General features: G+C 36.9%; 10 protein-coding genes across 10 annotated transcripts; 5 read left to right on the forward strand and 5 right to left on the reverse strand. All coding sequences in view use genetic code 12, as the record gives it.

Annotated features, from left to right (window-relative positions):
• Window positions 1-1563: 1563 nt before the first annotated feature.
• On the forward strand, window positions 1564-3063 carry CORT_0B02220 (hypothetical protein; the record flags this gene model as incomplete). The annotated part of the gene is made up of 1 exon (XM_003867330.1): window positions 1564-3063. The coding sequence occupies one exon, from the start codon at window positions 1564-1566 to the stop codon at window positions 3061-3063; it is 1500 nt and encodes a 499-aa protein (XP_003867378.1).
• Window positions 3064-4950: 1887 nt separating this feature from the next.
• On the forward strand, window positions 4951-5274 carry CORT_0B02230 (hypothetical protein; the record flags this gene model as incomplete). The annotated part of the gene is made up of 1 exon (XM_003867331.1): window positions 4951-5274. The coding sequence occupies one exon, from the start codon at window positions 4951-4953 to the stop codon at window positions 5272-5274; it is 324 nt and encodes a 107-aa protein (XP_003867379.1).
• Window positions 5275-5559: 285 nt separating this feature from the next.
• On the reverse strand, window positions 5560-6714 carry CORT_0B02240 (hypothetical protein; the record flags this gene model as incomplete). The annotated part of the gene is made up of 1 exon (XM_003867332.1): window positions 5560-6714. One exon carries the CDS (start codon window positions 6712-6714, stop codon window positions 5560-5562), a length of 1155 nt encoding a protein of 384 aa, XP_003867380.1.
• Window positions 6715-7182: 468 nt separating this feature from the next.
• Window positions 7183-8712, reverse strand: CORT_0B02250 (membrane transporter; the record flags this gene model as incomplete). Its single annotated transcript, XM_003867333.1, has 1 exon — window positions 7183-8712. One exon carries the CDS (start codon window positions 8710-8712, stop codon window positions 7183-7185), a length of 1530 nt encoding a protein of 509 aa, XP_003867381.1.
• A 184-nt stretch (window positions 8713-8896) lies between these two features.
• CORT_0B02260 (Dur3 urea transporter) lies at window positions 8897-10799 on the reverse strand (the record flags this gene model as incomplete). The annotated part of the gene is made up of 2 exons (XM_003867334.1): window positions 8897-10302; window positions 10631-10799. The coding sequence occupies 2 exons, from the start codon at window positions 10797-10799 to the stop codon at window positions 8897-8899; spliced, it is 1575 nt and encodes a 524-aa protein (XP_003867382.1).
• A 417-nt stretch (window positions 10800-11216) lies between these two features.
• On the reverse strand, window positions 11217-11738 carry CORT_0B02270 (hypothetical protein; the record flags this gene model as incomplete). The annotated part of the gene is made up of 1 exon (XM_003867335.1): window positions 11217-11738. One exon carries the CDS (start codon window positions 11736-11738, stop codon window positions 11217-11219), a length of 522 nt encoding a protein of 173 aa, XP_003867383.1.
• A 1802-nt stretch (window positions 11739-13540) lies between these two features.
• Window positions 13541-15892, forward strand: CORT_0B02290 (hypothetical protein; the record flags this gene model as incomplete). The annotated part of the gene is made up of 1 exon (XM_003867336.1): window positions 13541-15892. The coding sequence occupies one exon, from the start codon at window positions 13541-13543 to the stop codon at window positions 15890-15892; it is 2352 nt and encodes a 783-aa protein (XP_003867384.1).
• A 2299-nt stretch (window positions 15893-18191) lies between these two features.
• Window positions 18192-19907, forward strand: CORT_0B02300 (Cht2 GPI-linked chitinase; the record flags this gene model as incomplete). The annotated part of the gene is made up of 1 exon (XM_003867337.1): window positions 18192-19907. The coding sequence occupies one exon, from the start codon at window positions 18192-18194 to the stop codon at window positions 19905-19907; it is 1716 nt and encodes a 571-aa protein (XP_003867385.1).
• A 237-nt stretch (window positions 19908-20144) lies between these two features.
• Window positions 20145-21272, forward strand: CORT_0B02310 (inositol oxygenase; the record flags this gene model as incomplete). The annotated part of the gene is made up of 1 exon (XM_003867338.1): window positions 20145-21272. One exon carries the CDS (start codon window positions 20145-20147, stop codon window positions 21270-21272), a length of 1128 nt encoding a protein of 375 aa, XP_003867386.1.
• Window positions 21273-21407: 135 nt separating this feature from the next.
• CORT_0B02320 (Scw11 cell wall protein) lies at window positions 21408-22832 on the reverse strand (the record flags this gene model as incomplete). Its single annotated transcript, XM_003867339.1, has 1 exon — window positions 21408-22832. One exon carries the CDS (start codon window positions 22830-22832, stop codon window positions 21408-21410), a length of 1425 nt encoding a protein of 474 aa, XP_003867387.1.
• Between the last annotated feature and the right edge of the window lie 450 nt (window positions 22833-23282).

Below are 23282 nucleotides of genomic sequence, written 5' to 3' on the forward strand. Positions count from 1 at the left end.
AACCTCCCTAATGCAACTATTGTGCTGACTCTAACTTTTTGAAGCATGATATTATGTGATCTTCAAATTTAAGCGGGAATTGTCATTTTGCTTCTTGTAGGTCAATTTCTATTTGTCAAAGTTTTCGAACAAATTTGTTGCAAATTGTACTAGAAAGGAAAAAATACAGAGAATTAGAATACTCAACAAACGTGATATTAATATTTAATTAGATGTTAAGTAAGTATCGAAGTGAATAAGAAGATTAATTTGTTTTATGATACTAACTTTAGTGAGTTTTATTGGTGATGAATTGCATATACGGGTAAATAGAATAGTTCAAGAATGGAGACAAAAAGAGTCCTAAAACAGCAGTTGCGCTTCTCTTAACAAAATTTATAAAACCGATCAGAGTACTCCTTTGGCTAGATATCAGAGAGGCTGAATCTTTTTCCCGAAGGAATATCGATAGATTTTCAGTAGAGAATAACCACATCTCGATAGCTCAATAACCTCGTAAATATTTTTCCCTTATTGTGCCTGGACTAACCTTTTTTGATCTGAGGTACACACATGCACACTTACACAAAGCACAATCTAATAACATGCATATACATTAATTGAAACCTTCAAAGCTTATTAGCAATGCAAATAGATAAGGAGACAATTAAAGGCAATTTTTCAAGTTACAGTCCCCACAATGAATTACAAACTTCACACGACTTGAAGAACAAAAGTAGGTGGGAGTTTGCGTCCTTCTTATGAATACACCCAAACGAGGGGGGAGGGAAGTTCAACTTGCAACCAGAAGGGGCGAGGAAAGGAGAGGTGTGGGGAAGTCACAGCATACAAAGAAAGCTACTAACCATCTTAGGCTCTTGTAAAGAAGGTGAAAATTTTTTTCAATCAGATTATCTGACGAGGTTGATTGACACAAAGATGAATATCTAAATTAAATTATTGCATTTTGTATTATCACATTCCACAATTATTAATTAATCAAAACAATAAATACCACTATACAAGTCATAATTATGTTTAACCCATCTTGCTTAAAGTTGTACGAAAGCAGTTAAATTCCTCGTTACAACACAAACCCAAGATTCCAAATAAAACGGCACACATCCTTATTGTTTTCAAATTTTGTTGAGTTCAAAATTTAGACGAGCGAAAAACGAACCAATTAGCCTTAGTTTAAAACCCAATAAACAATGACAAAGCACAATTTCGCCTAGGGCTCTAGAAATGTGCCGTCGGTACCTCCTTCCAAACTTCTTCCCCCCTATTTCCATCTATTGTTTCAAATTGGCTATGTGAGGTTACAAACAATAGAATTTCCCTTTTATTTTTTTCAATGAAAAGACGCAAGTTACTGTAGCCTAGAACTAAGACCATTTTTGGGATGTTCTTTTTTGGTATTTATTCACGGCGATTTTCCCTTCCAGCTTAAAATGCCACACTCGTTGTTGTACCTGAATTGACTGCCGTATGTGAAGCCTAAAAGAAGAGGGAATATACATCGCATAGAATACACAAAAGAGAAGAGCCACAGAAATCTAGTTATACGAAGCTCATTGATTCACCATGTCTGCATACTTATATATCGCCCTTGCACAAGATGAGAGAATACGGAAACAAAAAACTGCTGAAACTAAAAGCAGAATGAATGGTGGGGATTTGTTTATGACTACATCTGCATTACCGTCAAGATCGTTGAGATCAAGATCTTCATCATTTACTACTACGACTACTACTGCAAATTCCATCCATTCCGACTCAAACAAGTCAAGATTGAGTCGTACTACGAGCAGATCAACTACTGATAGTGGTGGAACAACGTTTCTGAGCAAGTCGGGCAGTACCCTCAAACAAACACAAACACAACCAAATGTATTGATTCGTGATGGTAAGAAATGGGTCTATGATACAACATTGCAGAAATATGTAGCAATGGAAAAAACCCCATATCAAGAGGCAAAGTTAGAATATCTTCACAACATTTCGAAAATTTCATCAATGGGTAGTCATGAGTTCAATTCACATTTGAATCAATCAGTAGTTCAAGATTTGTTTAATTTGGAAATGTTGAGATATAGCTATTTTGAAGGATTTGAATACGACGGGAATAAAGCTGTTGGTGATGATATAATAACGGCATCTACGTCTCCAAGCAAGCAAGCGGTAAGGAGACCAAGAAGTAATTCCGTTATCTCATCTATTGGATTAGCTACAACGTCATCTACAGTACAAGAGGAAGAAGAAGAAACTAACTTTACCGGTGACTCAATGCATAATAAACACTCCAGTCACAACAACATGAGATCACTACTAAAGAGTGATCAATTTTGGAATACTTGTTATCAAGATTTGAGATTTGAAAGTATGGCTGAGGCCAATGACATTTATGATCAACTTCCATCAATGCATGCCACAATGACGTTCTATATCGAGTTCATTGACTATGTACTTATTAATTTACACATCCTCAAGCCAAGTTTAGATGGGATTAACGATTCAATTGAGTATAATCAATTGGCTAAACAATACTACTTATATTTCAACAAGCACAATGTTGACCACTTGTATCGATTAAAAATGGGATTCGGAGGCAGAAGGGTTAATGATAAAGTAATTGAGACTATAATTGCCAATTTTGATGCCGTGAAAAAGATGTATCGATTAGATACACATTTAGTATCAATTTGGAAACGCTTTCTACAGCTTGTTGCGGAGATGATGACTAATCTATCCAAACCATTACCACCGGTGGATTTCACTCAACAACCAATTCCACCATTTGCAAAGAAGGCACAACAACAATCAAGACAAACACTGGTGGATTCTCGTTCTTCTTCACTAATGTCACAAATGAGCAAACGCGAAGGATCAGTTTGGACTGTGGATACAGTTGTATCTTCAATTGATGAAATTGAATCAAGAAGTACAAATGGATCTACTCGACTTGCGCCTTTGTCAGAGACCCATAACAATAGAGCAAAGTTGAAAGTCACTCCAAGCAAAAGTGATGTCATGGAGAAGACAAAGAAGAAGAAGTCGTTTTTTGATAAGTTTAGGGGGAAGTAATTGATTCAAGTTGCGGACAAAGGTTTTAGTTTCAGTTCACGTTTTCAGCTGGGGGTGTTTATTATTTGATTATGGGTATATAAAATAGAGGAAGGAGGGTTTTTTTGCTTCCCTGGATATAGACGAAAAAGAATACACGTTAATGTAGCGAGAGAGAATATATGTAGTGCTAGAAGAGGAGGACGAAACAGAGTAAAACTTTGTTCTTGTAGGGTACTTCTTCGGCTGTACCGAGATTGCCGTTAGAAAACAAGGGGTGTGTATGCTATAAAAGTTTAACTTTACTGAGTTGTTACTGGGTGTAAATTGCATTTCTATTGTATTGTTGGCATTTTTGTGTACCAATTACACTTTTCTAAATGTATAACATGTATTGTTTACATTTTGTCTATTTTGGGAATTGTATGGGAGACAAACAATTACTTAACCATATTGAGCTAATTGATAAACATAACACAATACAATAGATAGATGATATACTTGTCAGATATCAAGGCTTTAGAGAGAAGACTATTACTACAACCGACTACCCCAGGAGGTACTTATCTGGGGTAAACTAACTGACCCAATTGCTTTTAATGTAAGGGTTAAAGTAAGTAACGCCATTTCTAGATATTTAGTTTTGTTGAAGAATGTATTAGAGTTACACACTCTCGTCATGCTTCGATTAGTTCTCCTTTGCATAATGCTTATGATACCATACGTACATTTCGTCAATACGAACGTATGTATGTATAGTAGAAACATCCATATGGAAATCTCCTTTCCTTTTGAAATTCTTGGAAGGTGAGAAGAAAATCGACTAAAAGCAAAAATAGTTTAATTTGTAACATATGATTACCCACGCCCCCTTTAACATTCAACAAGAGTGCCATTAGAGAAGAGCAGATGACCAAAAGTCAATAAACCAACAGCCTCCTCATAATTTCTGTTGAATTCGATGTTGCATCCACCTGAGGAGATAGTATCTGAAATGACATTTCGTAATGAGATGTACGCTGAGTGAAATCTTTTGTACACAAAAGTGGAAAAAGTGAGGAAATCTCGAGAAGAAACGGAAGAGATGGAAGAGATTGGGAAATCTAAAAGGCTTTTGTTTATAGGCTAATTCATATTGTATATTATGGTTTCCTTGTGGTTATGAATGAAATTCTCACTTGCTATCTCTAATTAAAAGAGAAGAAAGTCACGTGTAGTGCATTGTGTCGATTATGTCATTGTGTGGCTTTAACAATAGCCTTTTGCGTGTACCTGTTCACAATATTACACAAAATGTAATTTTCTCTATTTTCTATTATAGCAACAAACAAATCAAAACAAATAAAGAATCCCAATTTAGTAATGGTAATTAAATAATCCAAACAAAACTGTGGTATAACGGTTTTTAAGTTAGGGAAAGGGAGATTGCCCTCTTCAATCACCTTCCATAGCTTACTATGTCTTTACATTGAATGGAGCATAGATGACTCTATCATTATGTAACGTGGAGGTTGTATTTGTACACCTGTGCGTATTTGTTTATTTGTTTGTTAACTATAAATAAATCTTAATTAACAACCTGTTGTATTTATTACACAAAGTAGGTGTTAAAAATTTCTTTATTTTTTTTTTTTTAACTCGATGAAGTCCTTAGTAGACGCCGAGCAGTATATATATAAAACCAATGTCAAATCCATAATCGTCTCTATATATAAGTCTCTTTTAATCATCTTTCAATAGCACATTACCAGCTTCATACACCTTTATACACACTTCATCGAAGTTACACACATACTTTTCAAGCTACCACTTTACTTTCGCGTTTTTAAACTTTCCACGTTCAACCCCTTTTCAATCTTATTTCAATTACACTTACATACTTCCTACATCTTTACACATTAGTCCACAATGATACCTAATCCAACATCCGATTCAAACTTAATTAAAGAACATCAATTTTACGACTCATCATCACCTTCTTCTGCGTCAATATCGGCATCATCATCATCATCTTCTTCTTCAGCCACATTAAATTCCGACTCAATAATATCTGTAATTCAAAGAGTAATAACGTTTGATACTGATAATTTATTGTGTATGGACAATTTCCTAAGGTTGATTGTCATATCATCAGTTTTAATGCTTTTATACAGCTTTTTTGCAAGTTGGTTAAGAAGAAGAAGAAGCATTGAAAAATTGAGAGAAAAGGCAAAACCAAGCAATTTGGTATAACAAAGGAGCATATTAATCATTTGGTGATGAGATATATTAGCTCACTCTGATTCATATTCATTACAAATTACTATCATAAGTTTAAATTTCGTTGAGCAGAACCTCACTGCCATATAAACTTCGCGTTACGCTACACCACAGCACATCACTACACTAATATTTTACGTTTTTCGGTTCTTTACATTCTACCTTTTTCTATTCTATCGGTTAAGTTATACAAATTTTTAATAGTAAATATTAATATATTTGAAAAAAAAATTAGTCTGTAAACAAAGCCTATATTCTCTATAAAGTACCTGTGACTTTCGACATTTCCACATCCCATACATTCCAATCAAACCAAATATAACTAGGGAAAATAGTTAACAAATGCCATAAACTATGTGCATCAACTAATCTTTGCCATGGTTCAAAGTCATTAATTTCTAGGTACAATCCACATAACAATATCGCGTTGTTGAAAACGGGTATGTATGGGATCCATCGACATAGGCTAGCAGAACTCAATTTCTTATGTGTATATCCAAGTAGATAGTTATTGGTTAGATGTAATTTTTGTAAAATATTGGTCTCATATGGCAACAATGCAATAGTATTGTTTACCAAATTGATATTCTTATTATATATCTGCCCAACGTTAAACGAATGAAGAAACCACAAGATCATGGCCGATAACCCCAAAACAACATTAATATTCATATTGTAAGAATAATCCCAATCAAGAAATAATCGTATTATATGGTAGGCATATAATGAAAATAAACTCAATTGCCATAGCTTCAAACGTAGTTGATATTCTAGTTTGTACAATTTGAAATATCGAACGACAATTACATTTAAATTGCATAGTATAATGGCAAATGCCCCGAAATAATCTAGTACTTCAGTGAATGAAGTATCACGGAAATGGAAAAGTGAGCTAAAACACCATCCAATACACGAAACGGCAAGTAATATCATGCTTTGGAAATATAATACTCGTGATTCAATCATACTTGTGTTTGTCGAAACATTATCTCCTTTGGGTAATCTCTTAAATTCTCGATAAATCACTTTAAAACTTGAATAATTGACGTATAAGTTCCCCAAACTAAACACAGTTGACCAAAATTCTTGAACTCCAAGTACAGTTTTGAATGGCCACTTGCCATAAAATTGAACCACGGGTAAATTCAATCTTTTTCTTTCGTCAGTCACAATTTGCTGACAATAATAATTGCAGTTTGATGTACATGACCATCCAATTACTGTGTATTTTGATGGTAAGGTTTGGCATTGACAGGTTTTTAAACATTGTTGAAAAGCGGGGAGTTGATCACCAGTAGACGCTTGTATCAAGGCGGGACAAAGTAATAGTAGCGTAGTAACAAATATAATTAGTCGGTGACGATGGTGCTGGCAGTGGTTCCCTCGTGATGCGAATGAGTAGCAAGGCTTCATTTATACCTGTATCATTTAGGTATATAGCAACTGTGGATGAGTTTGTCCAAAAATGAGCTTTCTAATAAAGGAGGGGAAGAACTGAACAGGATCTGGGGTATCTGAAATCTGAGATATGCGATATGTGATATGTGTTCCCTGGCAAGATCTAAAGGAAAAGTCTTGGAAAGGGGTCCCTTTATTTTTCTTTGTTTACGCCGCCTGTGTGTTTTGGTACCTTACTTTTGTTTACTCTAAAGTTATTTCTTATTTTTTTCTTGGGTGGTAAAATTTCTTTTTTTATTTTTTTGTTGGATTTTATTATTTCTATATTTAGACACATTTATCCGAAGAGTTACATAATCTGTTACATAATCAAGCCAACAGCCGTACATAAAACATATATCATAAGATCATATCAACTTTGTTAGATACAAACTCTCTAATTTCTATCAATCTATATGTATATATGAACTTATCCTCGTGACTCTATTCCCTTTGAAGTGCTTCGATATCCTTCTTAATCCTTCTATTACCCTCAACGTAGACATATCCGACAGTCAAACCACCAACGACAAAAGTAACCAAAATCAACATCAAATTCACCGGCATTGGATCCATATGGAAAACAGTGTGCGTCAATTCATCCAAATAGCTCTGTCCGTAGTTGAATACACCACTAATCGTCATAATCAATCCATAAACAGTACCAAATGTCTCAAATCCATATACTTTGGCACATAAATCAGATATAACTGTGTAAAACATTGGGCGGTATCCGACAAATAAGCAAACTCCAATGATTGCCAATGCATAGTTGGAAAAAAGGCCTAGGAAGCCAATTAGCACTGAAAGAGATAAAAGTGTAGACACAACAAGTAAGGACGAGTAATTGTCAAGCAATATACCAATAAGGGGCACACAAATAATTCCACCTAATGGCAAAGCCACATCGAAAAACTTGTTGAGCTTAGTAGCTAGTTCATATGATTGGAAAATATATTGGTATTGACTAGCAACTGTAGCAACAAAATAATTAATCTTCAACATTTGTATCGTACTAAATAAACAAATTAGCAAAAACCAATAAGTTTTAATTTGATATTGGGCCGCGTAACCATGAAGTATACCGACAACTGGATCACTACTATGTTTCATCAAATACTCTTCTTCTTCATATGGATGTTTCAATGCATCGCCAATTGAATCTCTTCTATGTGGAGTCTCACTTGACAATAAAGCAGACTCCTCATTCACGTCTGCACCATCGTCAATCCTGTCTTGATCACCACCTACCAATTTAACAGATTCCGAGCTTGTTCGGTACGATTCACTAGGCATCACAGTCAACTGAGCAATAGTAATGAAGATTGGTACCAACAAATACACTCTGAAAAACGTGTCCAATGTGAATTCTCCATGTGATTTATTGTACACAATTCGATAGAGCAAAAACACAGCACTAGATGCATCAAAAGCACCAGTCAACATTGCCAATATTGTCCCACTACGTTCTGGGAATGAATTTGAAAGTTGGAACGAGGATATAAACGTAAAGGGTCCACCCAATGCCAAAAAACTGTATCCCATCAAATATGGATCAAACCAAGAAGACCACATTGGTGACATTTGAATCTGCTTAGCGTAAATGAAAACAAAGCTGGCCAAGTATAGGAACCCAGCACCTATTAACCCACATACTTTAGGGCCAAAGTTATCCAACACATGTCCAATGAGCAATGCAGAAACGTTGGTGACAACTGCAGCAACGGTAAAGATTTTGTTCAACTTCAAATCTTGTGGTGTACACTTAGAAACAACTTCATTTGCTGCAGAATGAACAAAGGATGTGGTAGGTTCTGGGTGGAGATCGCATAATGATTCGTAAACGTGCTCTTTGATCAATATTGGTTTCAATGCAGCAAACCCAAATATGGGGCCACCACATAATAGACACCACACAATGGCACAAACGCATTGTGTTAGCCTCTTGGCAAAAGGTGTATCCGATGAAAGCATTAATCTAGTGCGGGTGTGTGTTGTAGTGTGTCGATATGGATGAATGGAGATGGGATTTTATATCTTGAATTTTGTTTCCGATAAATTGAAAAACGTGCGTAGATCCGATCAAAGATAACAAAAGATAACAATGTATTGAACAATTAAAGATATCGAATTGAAGCTACGTATCTGCATAGTCTATTTATACACTTTTCTTATCTACACTAGTTTGCTCGACATTTTCGTCCGCGCCATAGGTGGCTTGATTGTCAACGTAAATTGGCTCTTCATCTGGCCTGTCCAATTCAGTAAATGGTGTACCCCGTATCTTGGAGTACACATAGACGGCACTAATTCTCACCGCGGCTGCAACCCATGAGAAGACAACTCCACCAACTGGAGCAATCACAAATGCACCAAATGGCCCCCAATCTTCTGAATCGTAAAGACCATTCCAAATCAATAACAACTTTCCACCTTCTTTGGCACTATTGTAGTAAACAGTCCCAAATACAAACACACCAAGTAAAGCACCCAACCCTCCACACATTACATCGAATCCCCTCATCCACCAAAAGTAGGTATTACTCAAACCAAGGAATGCAGCGGGAATCACGGCAGCACTAACTAAATCAGCAATCAAGTAAATTTGTAAAATGTTATCAGCTACTTTAACTGCTAAAACCACAATTGGAAAAATCATTATCACCACCAAAAGACGTGACCAATTAGTATGAAGTTTGTTTCTGAAAACATCATTCGATATAGTTGACACAAATGCTGATTGTAGTGAATCAAAAGTACAAGTTGACAATATAATACAAAAAATCAACACAAATGCAACCAACCAACGAGGCATATGGGACAACAAAATGAAAAACGCATTGTATCCTTCATCATCACCAACTTGCAAATCACCCGACCAAACAGCAAGAAAACCAGTGGTTCCAACCAACGAAGTAATGACAAAAGTGACTACGGCAGCAATTGAACATCCAATCCATAAATCTTTATCGGTCTTACTGGCAAATGTCCTTAACCAAAATCCAGACATAAAACAATCATTAGTGACAATTGCTACAAATAAAATGTAAACCAATTGCCAACCCAACTTATTAGCTTTTAATAATCCCGATGGACCAACTTTTGAAGTATCAATATCAATATAAGAACCCATTCCACAAGCACATATAATAACCAAGATCAAAACACAAGCACCTTGAAAATTATCAGTGATGAAACTGACTCTAAATCCACCGAAAAATGTATAGATTGTAGTTACTGCACATTCAACGATAACAGCACCCAATGCATTCAACCCCGTCAATGCTTCAATAGCACTTCTTATAGCTGATAATTCACCAATCATGAATAAAAACATGGTCAAACAAGTGAAAAAAGATATATACAATGCAGTAATCATTCCAAATCTATGTCTTACCCATTCAGTTAAAATAAAACCATCAGGACACTTTTTTCTAATGATGGGACCAAATATAGCAAACCCAAGGATAGGGATTGCTCCACAGAGGGTGTACACGAGCAATCCATGTAACCCAGCAATGTTTGCGATTTCGGCATATGTAGAAATGATACCAACACCCATAGCTAGAACAAGGTTAGTATTGGAAGGTCCGAGGGGTGAGAGTGGGGCAACACGTTGCACAGTCTCATTGACAAAGCTGTGCATGTTGCACCCACTCATTTCTAAGAAAGGAGAAACTAAGATCCTCACGCAAGTTTGAACTTGATCGAGTTCGAACGGTTTGCTCTCAATCTTCATTACTAAAGATACCCGCTCATAGTTTTTCCCTTTCCTACGTAATGGAAAATATGCTCCACGCTATATCATTAACCAACATTTGCTCATTGCTCTACTTAAGGAATCCTCAGTATTATTCTCATTCTTTCTGTGATGTAAACCTTCTTCACATACCTGAAGCGATAAAGTTCAAAGCCAATGGAATACCTCTTTGGGTTCCGTTTGAGGAAAGGAAATCCGTTTTCGAGGCAAACTTCCAAGCTAGGAACAACCCTGTTGCCAACATGAAGATATACGTGAGGTAGATAATGGCATTGTTTCCCTGTGATGATAGTTGTGCCATTGTATGTAAAAGAACAGTAGTGGATTATTCTTTACTTCAGATGGGAAAGTGAAATAAAATGAGATGGAACTTTATACTTTTTTTTTTCATATTTTGGTTTTCATGCCCAATTCCATTGTCCCAGATACAGTTTTATGCTCTTACAAGGATTGATGGAATTTTCTACACAATTAAAGTTTTATTTTTTGTTTGTTTCTTTTTTTCCGCCTTTAATTAAATATGCGCTTACAGGGTTGGTCTTCAAGTCTACAATGTGGTCCGGCTCATACGATGGAATAAAATCTCGTATATGCGTGAAAGGACAATAGAAAGAACACAAACGGTAATCTATTTCCCGATGGCATTTTTCACTTGAAGAAGAACTTGTTTCTCACTGTTTTGAATTTACTACGTCTATTCAACTGTATCTTTCGCTACTCACAACACTGTTTTATGCAGATCAAAATCATCCACTTTGATTCTTTTACCCCCCTTGACGCCAAATTCAGGTATAACACCTTCATTAGGTCCAAAGATATCAAACAATGGCAATTTGTCACCTAACCACAATGCATGGTCAAAATGATCTTTCAAATCATCACCAGTTTGAGGATGAATCAATACCAGCAAGTTACCGTGATTTAATTGGAACCAACTCAAAACTTTAACAAACACTTCGGGTCTTAACACATCAGCTTCCCAAAATTGAGTTGGGTGTGGACCAATCACTTTATCATCGGGTAATTTCTTGACTAAAATGGAACCGTTGGTGGTATCTTCAGGGAAATCAACAAGAAGTTTTTCTCTCAAGGCATCTGATTCCTCTAACGAGTTTTGCTTGTGGGCGAAATAGTAAACGTGGAAATCATAGTATTTTACGGGGTAGGTGTATTTCAAATTGTAAGTTGACGTAGTTGCAATTGAAGGGTTCTCTTTGGGAAGGTGTGTAACGTAGTCCATCCTGATGTTGAAGTTATGTGGGGGCTTTACGAAGAGGAGTTTAGGGGTTGAGACGGTTTAGATAATCTTTTGATCATGTCGTTGACGTTTTGAGCCGTATAAGAAAAATCAATTTCGAGCCACACTTTTAGTAATTGTGCGCAAAAATTATGCACGTGATTCTGGAGAGAAAACTTTATTAGAGATAGTGGTCACATATTTTTGGTATAGTTCATTATTATGCATACTCTGTAATTACCTCCATAGTGAGTTTACTTTCTTATTGGGGAAGATACCTAAGGCAGACATTCAAATCACTTTTTGAACAAGACATTAGTTTAAAAGTAAACTACAGTATCCAGCTCTTGAACCCGATATTGCTGTAACTCGTGCTTTCAGAACCTAACCCCACTAAAGTATCACATTCAATATTCAAATGAGTGTTTGAGACTTGTAAATCAATTTTAAATTTCAAGCTTCTGGTTTCTGAAGTAAGATGCCAATTTCAATTGTAAGTGTGTCAATCGTTTCTCTTTCGTTTAAGCTTTGGGGTGGATCCCATACTGCCATGCCATTTACTCTTAACATGATTTTCTTACCCTGTAAAGACTGTATCTTCATTTACACCTCAAGGGCTTCGGCAGAGCCAGCACTGCCATATGATGACCTCGCTCCAATGATCCGCGGAGATTCCGATGATTTGCCGCAACTTGCCACTTCAGAGTTAATGCCATTGTTACCAATACAATGGACCATGTGTTACTGCCAAGAAAATGGTTCTGTACCACCTGGGTGCAAAATATTTTTCTCCTCCCAGCGAATGCAATTTCTAGAAAACGCCTCGATTGTGAATGTTACTGTTTGGGTCTTTGTGCTTATTTAACCTTTGTAGATCTTCTCTTCCAAATTACAATTTTGACAATCTTGTGAAATCTACCTAAATTTCCCATTTAATCAGATTGATCAGCCTATTTTTGTCTATTTTCAATCAAATGAAAACCGATTTCGGTCTTTTTCTGAATTGGCTTTGTACGAAAAATATTTTTAAAGTTTCGCTAGAGAAAGCCTCAATTATTCGAATCTAACGGTTTTAAATTCTTGGAACCGTGGGAGACTTAGGCTAAGCATGGCATAAGCGCAACTTTTAAAGAAACTGAAGAACAATGAATGTGTCTCGCCTCTAGAAAACAAAGCAATTACAAAGTTTGGCGTGCTTCATAAGTTTACACGTTTACGTGACAATGCTATATAGCCCCTTTTGAATAGAGCCAATCAGCAATGTGCCAGAAGTATACAAGCCCTTTATTACAAAAATGCGTTTTTGGTTGATCTTTCACAAACATATGGGGGAAAGGGTTCTTGGCATTGACTAATTTGAGCTGGAATTATGTTCTCCCGGACATTCTTCCGCACAAACAATCCGAACAGTTCAAACAATGCTATTAAATCTAAAACTGAATATTCAAATTTAAGGGCGTAATCATACAGACTTCCGATACATTGCCATTGTTTTTTTGTATCACTTTGTTGTTTCTTACTTGTGATTGCAAAAAGCTACCAATTGTATTGTCTACATCCATTGATTGAACATTCTTTTTTGGAAATTAGAGATACATTAGAGACAATGCCATCAACAGACAACATAATTGAAGATGATCAAAACCTGAACTATAAAAGGAAGAACCATTCTCACCATTGAGTTATCTTTTCTCCTCTCTAATCAACTTCACTGCAAGCTATCCCACTTCCAAAGTCTTTCGTTTTAAGATTTTGCTTGTAAATACTTGGAAGAACCAATCACTTGCACATAAGTCACCACAGTTATGTTATTACAATCGTTATTTGCTGTATTGGCCACTTCAGCAGCCTTTGCTTTGGTTGCAGCCGACAATATCGCCCTCTACTGGGGCCAAAATGTCGAAGGTCAACAAAAGAGATTAAGTGAATACTGTGAAAATCCTGATTTTGAAATTGTTATCCTTTCATCAATCACAAACTTTTACACTGGTTTTGGTGATTTTGATTTTAACTGTTACAAGAATAGAACCACCCTTGAAATGATTTGCCACAACTTTGAAGAAGATATTAAACATTGCCAACAAAAAGGAAAAAAAGTTCTTTTATCGCTTGGTGCACCAACTTCAGTTGACCCTGTTGGATTTGAAAATGCTGAAGATGCTGTCAAGTTAGCTGAAAACTTATGGGGTAGATTTGGAAATGGAAACGGTAACGAAAAGCCATTTGGTAATGCTCTTATTGACGGTTTTGATTTACATATCACTACTGGTTCTGATACTGGATACGTTGAATTTGCCGAGACTTTGAGATCCAAGTTTGATGGATCAAAGAACTTCTTGTTGACTGCTTCACCATCATGTGTCTTTCCTAATCCACAGCTTGGTAAAGTTTTGTCCCAAGTTCCATTGGATTACACTTTTGTTCAATTTTATGACAGTCCATGTCAAACAAACAAGGCATTCAACTTTGACACTTGGTCCAAGCTTGCTGATTCTGCACCCAACCCAAACATGAAATTATATCTTGGCCTCACTACTCGTGACTACACTCAAAGTTTCATTCCACCAAAAGATTTGCCAGAATTTATTAAGAAAGTGAATTGTGATTCCCACTTTGATGGTATTTCATTATGGGATGCTTCAGGTGCTTGGTTGAAAGATATTGTTGGTGACTGGTTAACAAGCAAGAATGCTCGTTACATTGACGAAGTTAAATATGTTTTGGAAAATGAGACTTGTCCATCTCCTTCTTCTAGCACTACTGCATCCTCATCTACTGAACCATCATCGTCAGAAGATTCAACTTCTTCAGGGGAGCCAACATCTTCAGAAGAGCCAACCGCATCTACTGAACCAACTTCATCCGCAGAGACATCATCAACAGAGGAATCTTCATCCGCTGAACCAACCTCGTCTGAAGAGCCAACATCTTCGGAGGAACCAACATCTTCTGCCAAGCCAATATCAAGTGAAGAGCCCTCTTCATTTGCAGAACCATCATCTTCCGCTGAGCCGTCATCGTCAACTGAACCATCATCTAGTGAAGAACTAACTTCATTGGCTGAATCATCCTCATCAGCTGAGTCGTCTTCATCAGCTAAATCAGCACCAAGTGAAGAGCTATCATCTTCTGAAGCGTTAACTTTCCCTGCTGGGCCAACATCAAGTGAGGAACCAACTTCATCAGCTGAACCATCCTCAGCAGAAACTACAATTAGGGATTCATATGTTTATGTTCCAACAACCACTATTGCAAGCCCTACTGTTGTTACTATTACCTCCTGTTCCAATGACATTTGTGTTTTGACATCAGTTACTACAGGACTTACCACCGTCACTGAAGACCATAGCACATACACCACCTTTTGCCCATTAAAAACAACAGAAACTGACAACGAAGACAAAGAAGAAGGTACAACTGAAATCAGTGACGAGATTAGTACAACTACAGTGACTATAACTTCATGCCATGATGATGTTTGTAGTGAGTATCCAGTTACTACTGGTGTCACCACAATCATTGATGATTTCACCACTTTCACCACCTATTGTCCATTACCAACGACTGAAAGTGACTTCGACGAAAATGGGTCAAGTAAGAAACCCACTGATGAATCCACAGAGCAAATCGAAACTACTACAGTGATTAGAACTACATGTCACGCAAATACATGTTCTTCCGTTCCTGTTATTACTGGACTAACAACTGTCACTGAAAACAATACGGTTTATACTACTTATTGTCCATTACCTACGTCAACTGCTGTCACAGAAGCCAACGAAGGTGAGTTGAAAACAGACACCACAATGATGGGTGCTACTGAAATTGCTGATACAACTACCAAAGGTGCTGATACAACTGCTGCTGCTATTACTGCTACAAGTGAAGCAGATGAAACCAAAATTGCTACAATCACTGGTGTGGGTGAGGAGACCAACGGTGCAAACACTGTGACACTTGCTAGTGGTGCACAAGGAGAGTCAACATCTTCATCAAACGTACCAGTATCGCAACTGCAAACAGTGGCGGGTGAATCTAACCAAAATACTAGTCCTCAAGAATCAGATGTTTCTGTTTATGAAGGTAATGGCGCAAGATCATTCAAAATGGAAAGTATCTTGACTGTTCCATTGTTTTTGCTTACTTTGATAATTTAATATGTGTGTGTGTGTGTACTTAATAGATAAATTTAGATTCACTATGTAATACCCCCTTAGGCTTAGCCAATTAAAAAATATGTCAAATTAAACTAAAGAGCAAATATAACTCTAAGCCCCCACACACACTACACTAATCAATCAATCGTGAATTACAAAGATTGCTTTGTTCATAACCGAATGGCTTAGATTTTCGGGTAATATTTTGTGATAAAAAGCAATCGCCCCCGTCCTTCTCCCCACCCCCAATTGATCTGAAATATCAAACTAAGCCTAGATCTTTTGCACAATGGTAATGTTCAATATGAACAAATTCAAGGAGAGCCAGCGCTAGCGGGGGAAGGTCTTCCATGTACGGGGTGTTAAAGTCGTATTCTCTCTTCTATTGTTCTGCTGGTTAGATATTTCGGATGCGCGTTTCAAAGATTAATTTCAATTTTTTGATCGTGTGACGTTCTACAAAATATTTAGCCGTTGTTGCAGAATTGCATTAAAATGGGAGAATTATCAGATCAAATTGACGAGAGAAGAAAGTATGGACATTGGGGAGTATATATATAGCGGAATCTGTATGCTTAGTAGTTGTGTTACGAGACTTCCAGCGTTGCTTTAAATATATTTATTACAACCGCAGATGTGAAACATTCGGGATACCTCTTAATTTGCGCGGATCTTTCATTTCAATCTGTCAATTCAATCCTTTCTTTTCCTATTTCCTCTTCAATGTTCTTTGGTAGTCGTGTAAAGTGGTGCACATTTGTTATTTTTTCTTGTTTGTCTCAATTTGGTTTGTTTCTTTTCCTTTACGTACTTTTGTGCTAACTAATAATATTATAAAACCTTATTCTATTTATCATATTGTCGTGTTCTTTATTGTCTCGATGTCTTCACTGCCTTATTGTGCTTAGTTCTTCTAAACTTATTTTTACAATGGAAAATTTTTTCTTCTTCTTCAAATCACACGAAGAATCTTACGTTATTCAATTAATATATATATATATATAGATGTATGCTACAGATAACCAGTACAATCGCACCATCTTAACAACTCCAATATTGTATAAAGCAAAAGAGAAAACAAAAAGAAAGAAGAAAGAAAGTTTGTAATTGTTTTTCTACATCCTCGGCTCTTTTTCCCCTATTAAATTAAATTAATGTTTGTCACACACAGATACATTTGTTCTTCAATAGACAAAACAAACAGAGAGGTAATAGTTAACCTTTCCAACCAATCACAGACCTGCCACACCCACTCTATTACTAATACTAAATGCACAGTAGATTAAAGTTATATAGTGCATTACGTAAGTGTACAGACCAAATGCAAGAAGAACGCGTAGTAAAACTTTTGTTTCAAAAAAGCATCCACACATACATACATACACACAATAACACTATATTACACAAAATGCAAACTGTCAACATTAGAAACACTATACTTACACAAAACCACGCTTTCTCGATTTAAAAATTTCGTCAACAATTAACGAATATCCATCACAACAAACTTCATGACACACAAATAGGTGGCGTGATCAGACAAAACGACAACCTTAGCGAGACAAATACATTCTTCGCAGGATACAGACATATGTGGATTCATTGAATGGATTGCTCTCGAGTTCCCAATGACAAACAAAAGCAATTGTCAAAAAGTCAAAATAGTAAACAATAGGTGTGTAATAAAATGGGAGGCTTTGTCACTTATACGAGAAAAGCAATTACTGAGCGATCCCTATTGTTTTTAAACAATGCATACAATACATGCTAAAGAGAAGGAGGAGTGTTTATACAATAACAATAACAATAACAATAGCAATAGCAATAGTAGTGGTAGTTAAATGCAGTGCGTTTAAAAAAGCTAACTAAAAAGAATGATTCATATGGCATTAACACAAGCCCACTGCTTCTAATTCCATGGGCGCTGATGGTGGTGGTGGTGATGGTGGTGGTGCCGCTTCAATAACCGCCCCATAAAATTTTTTATTTAGTATTAAATTTTGTAACTGGGTGTGAAAATCTTTCTCTGTCTTGTTTGTAAATATATATAGGACCATAAATTCCCACTTGAATAATAAAATTTAAGATCTTCTTTCCAACAAGAGTCATTGAATAAAAGAACAACCAAAAGAATTTGTTCATTTCTTTTACAACCCAACCTCCAGTCTTTCGTTTTTCATTACTACTACACCCTACCTTAATTGGATACCCCTATTTAACCCATAGTCGTTCCTTTTATTTTACATTCATTCGTTTCTATTCACACATTCTTTATCAAAAAAAATAATAAATTACTAAAATGTTGTCCAATACTTTATTAGCTTTGTTAGCTACTTCTGCTTCTGCTTTAGCTGCTTCCAACAGTGTTGCTGTCTACTGGGGTCAAAATGGTGCTGGTGGTCAAGACAGATTGAGCACCTACTGTGCTGATTCCAGCGTTGATGTTGTCATCTTGTCTTTTTTGAACGATTTCCCAGACCCAACTAATGTCAATTTTGCTAACCAATGTGGTGCTACTTACCCATCTGGTTTATTGCATTGTTCTGCTATTGGTGAAGATATCAAAACCTGTCAAGCTTCAGGTAAAAAAGTTTTGTTATCGCTTGGTGGTGCTGCTGGAAACTACGGATTTTCAAGCACAGGTGATGCTACTGCTTTTGCTGATACTTTGTGGAACAAATTTGGTAATGGTGAAGATGAAGAAAGACCATTTGATGATGCCGTTGTTGATGGTTTTGATTTCGACATTGAATTGGGATCTTCAACTGGTTACCCAGAATTGGCAACTGCTTTAAAATCTAAATTTGATTCATCAAAGAAATACTACTTGTCTGCTTCTCCACAATGTGTTTATCCTGATGCTCATGTTGGTCCTTTGTTGGAACAAGTTCCTTTGGATTTTGCTTTTATCCAATTCTACAACAACCCATGTTCAGTTGATGGTGACTTCAACTATGACACTTGGGCTCAATTTGCTGAATCGTCACCAAACCCAGACTTGAAATTATACGTTGGTGTTCCAGCTACTGGTAACGTTGCTGGTTACGTTGATGCTGCTACTTTGGCCAAGACTATTGATCAAATTAAATGTGATGAACATTTTGCTGGTGTTTCTCTTTGGGATGCTTCCGGTGCTTGGATCAACACTGATGCTTCCGGTGCCAACTTTGCTGATCAAGTTAAGAAAGTTTTGAATGACAACACTTGCCCAGCTCCATCATCATCATCATCATCATCATCATCATCATCAACTTCTGCCCCAGCTTCTTCTACTGAGAACAAAGACATTGTTGACCCAACTAGTGTCGTAGTCTCACCATCTGGAGGATACAAAAACACCACCTCTACCAATGACCCAATTGTTTCTACTGCCACTGATATTCACACCACTATTGTTACCATCACTTCTTGTGAAGCTAACAAATGTAGTGAAGTTCCAGTTACCACTGGTGTTTTGACCATCAGTGAAGTTGATACTGTATACACTACTTACTGTCCATTGCCAACTACCAGTGCTAAACCAACCACCACTGCTAAGCCATCTACCTCAGTTAAGGCCTCAGTTTCCACTGCCTCCAATGTTGAAACCACTATTGTTACCATTACTTCTTGTGAAGCTAACAAATGTAGTGAAGTTCCAGTTACCACTGGTGTTGTTACTGTTACTGACGTTAACACTGTTTACACTACTTACTGCCCATTGCCAACCACTACTTCTGCTGCTGCTCCAGCCCCAGTTGCCCCTGTTGAATCATCATCAGCTCCAGCTGCTGAAACTACTGCTGCTCAAACTGTTCAAACTTCAGAAGCTGAAGCTGTCACCACCGTTGGAACTGGTGCCGAAGCTGAAACTCTTACTACTACTTTCGAATTAACTTCAACTGTTGCTCCAGAACAAGCCCCATCATCATCAGTTGCTGCTCCAGAAATCATTTCTACTTATGAAGGTGCTGCCGCTTCAAACAAAGCTATGTGGTTCACCGTTCCACTTGTTTTTGTTGCTGCCTTGTTGTAAGTGTAGTATAAACACTTCGTTATAGTGTATGATTGGGAATCTATATACATAACTATGTATTAATAAAGAAATAAAAAGTTTTCGGTTTTATCTCATTGTACAAGTTTCTGTAGGGGAAATTGGTTGCGCAGGAAATGGTGTGTCTAGACCATTCAAAAAGAAAAAAAAGGAACAAACGATAAGTAATCCCTTTACTTCTACCACTATATACCAACGGAAACCTCACCGCAGTATAGCATGTCACGAATACACAAAAGTACAAACCCATCTGCATCTAATCAGCAACATCCCAAATCTATACCCGAGAAACGACAGGGTCAACTTTTGGAGCATATAGACGATGAAGTACTCAGTGTTAATGTTCTTCGAAACAATCTCAAAACCCAAGCAGCAACAATAACAGCAGCAGCAGCAGCAGCAGCAGCAGCAGCAAATAGTACTCAAGGCTCACTTAGTGAACTGCTGTCCACGCCACTAAAAGAAACGATTGCACCGACACTTGAACAAGAAATATCACTTCAAGAAAAATCCGATCAATTAGCAGATGAAAATTGGCATATAGCCACCGAATACTACAAAAACATCGACACTAAAGCATTTCGTCAATACGAACTAGCATGTGATCGAGTCAAATCTTTTTACGAAGAACAGCATGCCAAACAAACAGTGGCATATAATATCCAGGCTCGAATTAATTTTAAAACAAAGACTAGAGATACAATGTCCGTATGGCAGGCGTTAGAAAAATTGAATAAGTTGTTGGACGAAAGTGATCCCGATACTGAATTGTCTCAAATACTGCATGCTTTACAGACGGCTGAAGCTATTCGACGAGATGGTAAACCGCGATGGTTTCAATTGGTGGGGTTAATTCATGATTTGGGGAAATTACTTTATTTTTATGATTCACGAGGTCAATGGGATGTTGTTGGTGATACGTTCCCCGTGGGATGTAAATTCTCGAAACGGATAATTTTTCCCGACAGTTTTAAAGCCAACCCTGATTTTCTTAATCCGTTATACAATACTAAATACGGCATTTATTCAAAACATTGTGGATTGGATAAAGTAATGTTAAGCTGGGGCCATGATGAATATATGTTTCACATAGCGAAAAAATATTCAAAGTTGCCTAAGGAGGGGTTGGCTATGATTCGATACCATTCGTTTTACCCATGGCATCAAGAAATGGCGTATACTTATCTTATGAATGATCATGATAAGGAAATGCTAAAAGCAGTTAAGGCTTTCAATCAATATGATTTGTATTCCAAGATTGATCGGGAGTATGATGTTGATGAGTTGAAGCCGTATTATCTTGAGTTGATTGATGAGTTTTTCCCTGATAAAGTCATTGATTTCTAGAGTGCAGTTTTGTTGAAGACGTTTAAATTTTATTTATTTATAAATGTAATATATAAAAGAAAAGAATGAAGTAACCTCTTCAATCCCAAATGAAGTGAAAAATTGTAGAAAATGCAAAAATCACGCTTTTAGTTCCTAGCTGAATAAATTAATAACACCGAAATATTGTTCAATTCCATATTGACCAGGATCTTTCCAAAAATCATTATACGTAGTCAATATGGTAACTTCACCACCAGTGGAATCCAATATCGACTTGATTGCAATTTCTTGGTTTTCCGGCGATGGTACATTTAACCCCAAGGTGGCTCCTTGCGACGGATACCCAGTTTCAGTGATCCAAACCAGTTTTCCTTTACATAATTTAGCAACTTGTGATTGTTGTGTTGTAACATAGTCACCAGCTTTTGCCGGGCTGATATTTTCGTTGAAATATGAATGAGGGTTAATGGCGACAATATCCATACTGGTATCAGTACATAATTTAGGATAATTGATAAATGTAGCTGGCGGTTCAGCAGTAGTGACGTATCCATTATATCCGGCATTACGGAACTGTGTCCTAACAGAATCCAATTTGGTCATCATGGAATCAACATCAACATATTGAGAATTGATGGCTTCGTTACCAAAGGTAATTAGGTTGAAAATATCCCATCCATTTTGTTGTCCATATTCAATAACTTGATCAATTTGATCATCCGCGGAATCAACACCATCTTGAGAAACCCATACACCTTGGTTGACTTTGATTCCTAATTCCTTACATTTTTGCAACACAGTAGTTAAGGATCCACAATCCGTTCCATAAGATCTAATTTGTTTGATTCCAGTGTTGTAAATTAATTGCAAGTCTGAGTTGATATCGTCTGATGATTTACAACTTCTGTCGTTGGCATATGGCGAGTAGACAATTGTAGAAGGTGGTGAAAGATTATCCGACCATCCGTCATTGATACCACTGCTGCTTTCTGATGACGATGATGAGCTTGATGATGGTGTATCATTTGATGAAGAAATTGATGAGGATTGTTGAGTTTGTTGACTGGATTGTTGAGTTTGTTGAGTGGTTTGTTGAGTGGTTTGTTGAGTGGTTTGTTGAGTGGTTTGTTGAGTGGTTTGTTGAGTGGTTTGTTGAGTGGTTCCAGTTGGGGTAGTTTCAGGTTGAGCAGTAGTTGCAGCAGGTGTTGTCTCACCATTTTGTTCAGTGGTTGGTTCAGCCTCAGCAGTAGTTTCAGTAACAGTATTAGTTGCAGGAGTAGTTTCAGATGTAGTAGTTGGTTGGGCAGCTGGTTGAGTATTTTCGTTATCAGGAGTCAAAACTGATGTAAATGTAGCAGGATAAGTATTCCATTGACCACTCCAAATAGTACTCGTTGATGAACTTCCATCAGCTAAGACATAAATACCAACAGGAGGTAACCATACAGTAGTAGTTCCTGTTGTATGTGTAACGACTTGAGTGACTGGAGCAGCAGTGTGATATCTTGTTATTACAGCTGGTATTGGAGCAGCAGATATAAGGTTGATGAAAAGGAATGTAAATAGTATGGCAAACATTTTTGTAGTGACGAGTGTGTGTTTAGATCAAAAGAATGTAGTTTGTGCTTTTAACGATGGTAATATAAATTGGCTTTATTGAGTATAGTAAGCTTGACTTAGTGAACGAATGAAGTCGGTTGAAAAACGATTGTAGCAGTAGTTGGGGCAAAAACGAATGTAATAGGTTATGAAGACCAAAAGGACAAAAGAAAAGTGCAGGACTAAACCTTGAAGAGATTTAATCACCTTTTATATTCCCCGATCTTGACTCATTTTCTCTGGCTGGCTGGCTAGATCAAGACCCTTGTAGCTTGGTTTTGATTCCAACCTTTCGCAACAAGATTTACTTTTGTGCCACTTTTTTTCTGATTCCGTGCGCAGCAAAAATCCCAAATAGGAAACTTGATTTGATCTTTTTGTTCTCTGCAGCAAGCAAGACATATTGAATCAGAGAACAGAAAAATAGAG

This window comes from Candida orthopsilosis, assembly GCF_000315875.1.
Source record: "Candida orthopsilosis Co 90-125, chromosome 2 draft sequence".
Classification (NCBI taxonomy): Eukaryota; Fungi; Ascomycota; class Pichiomycetes; order Serinales; family Debaryomycetaceae; genus Lodderomyces; species Lodderomyces orthopsilosis.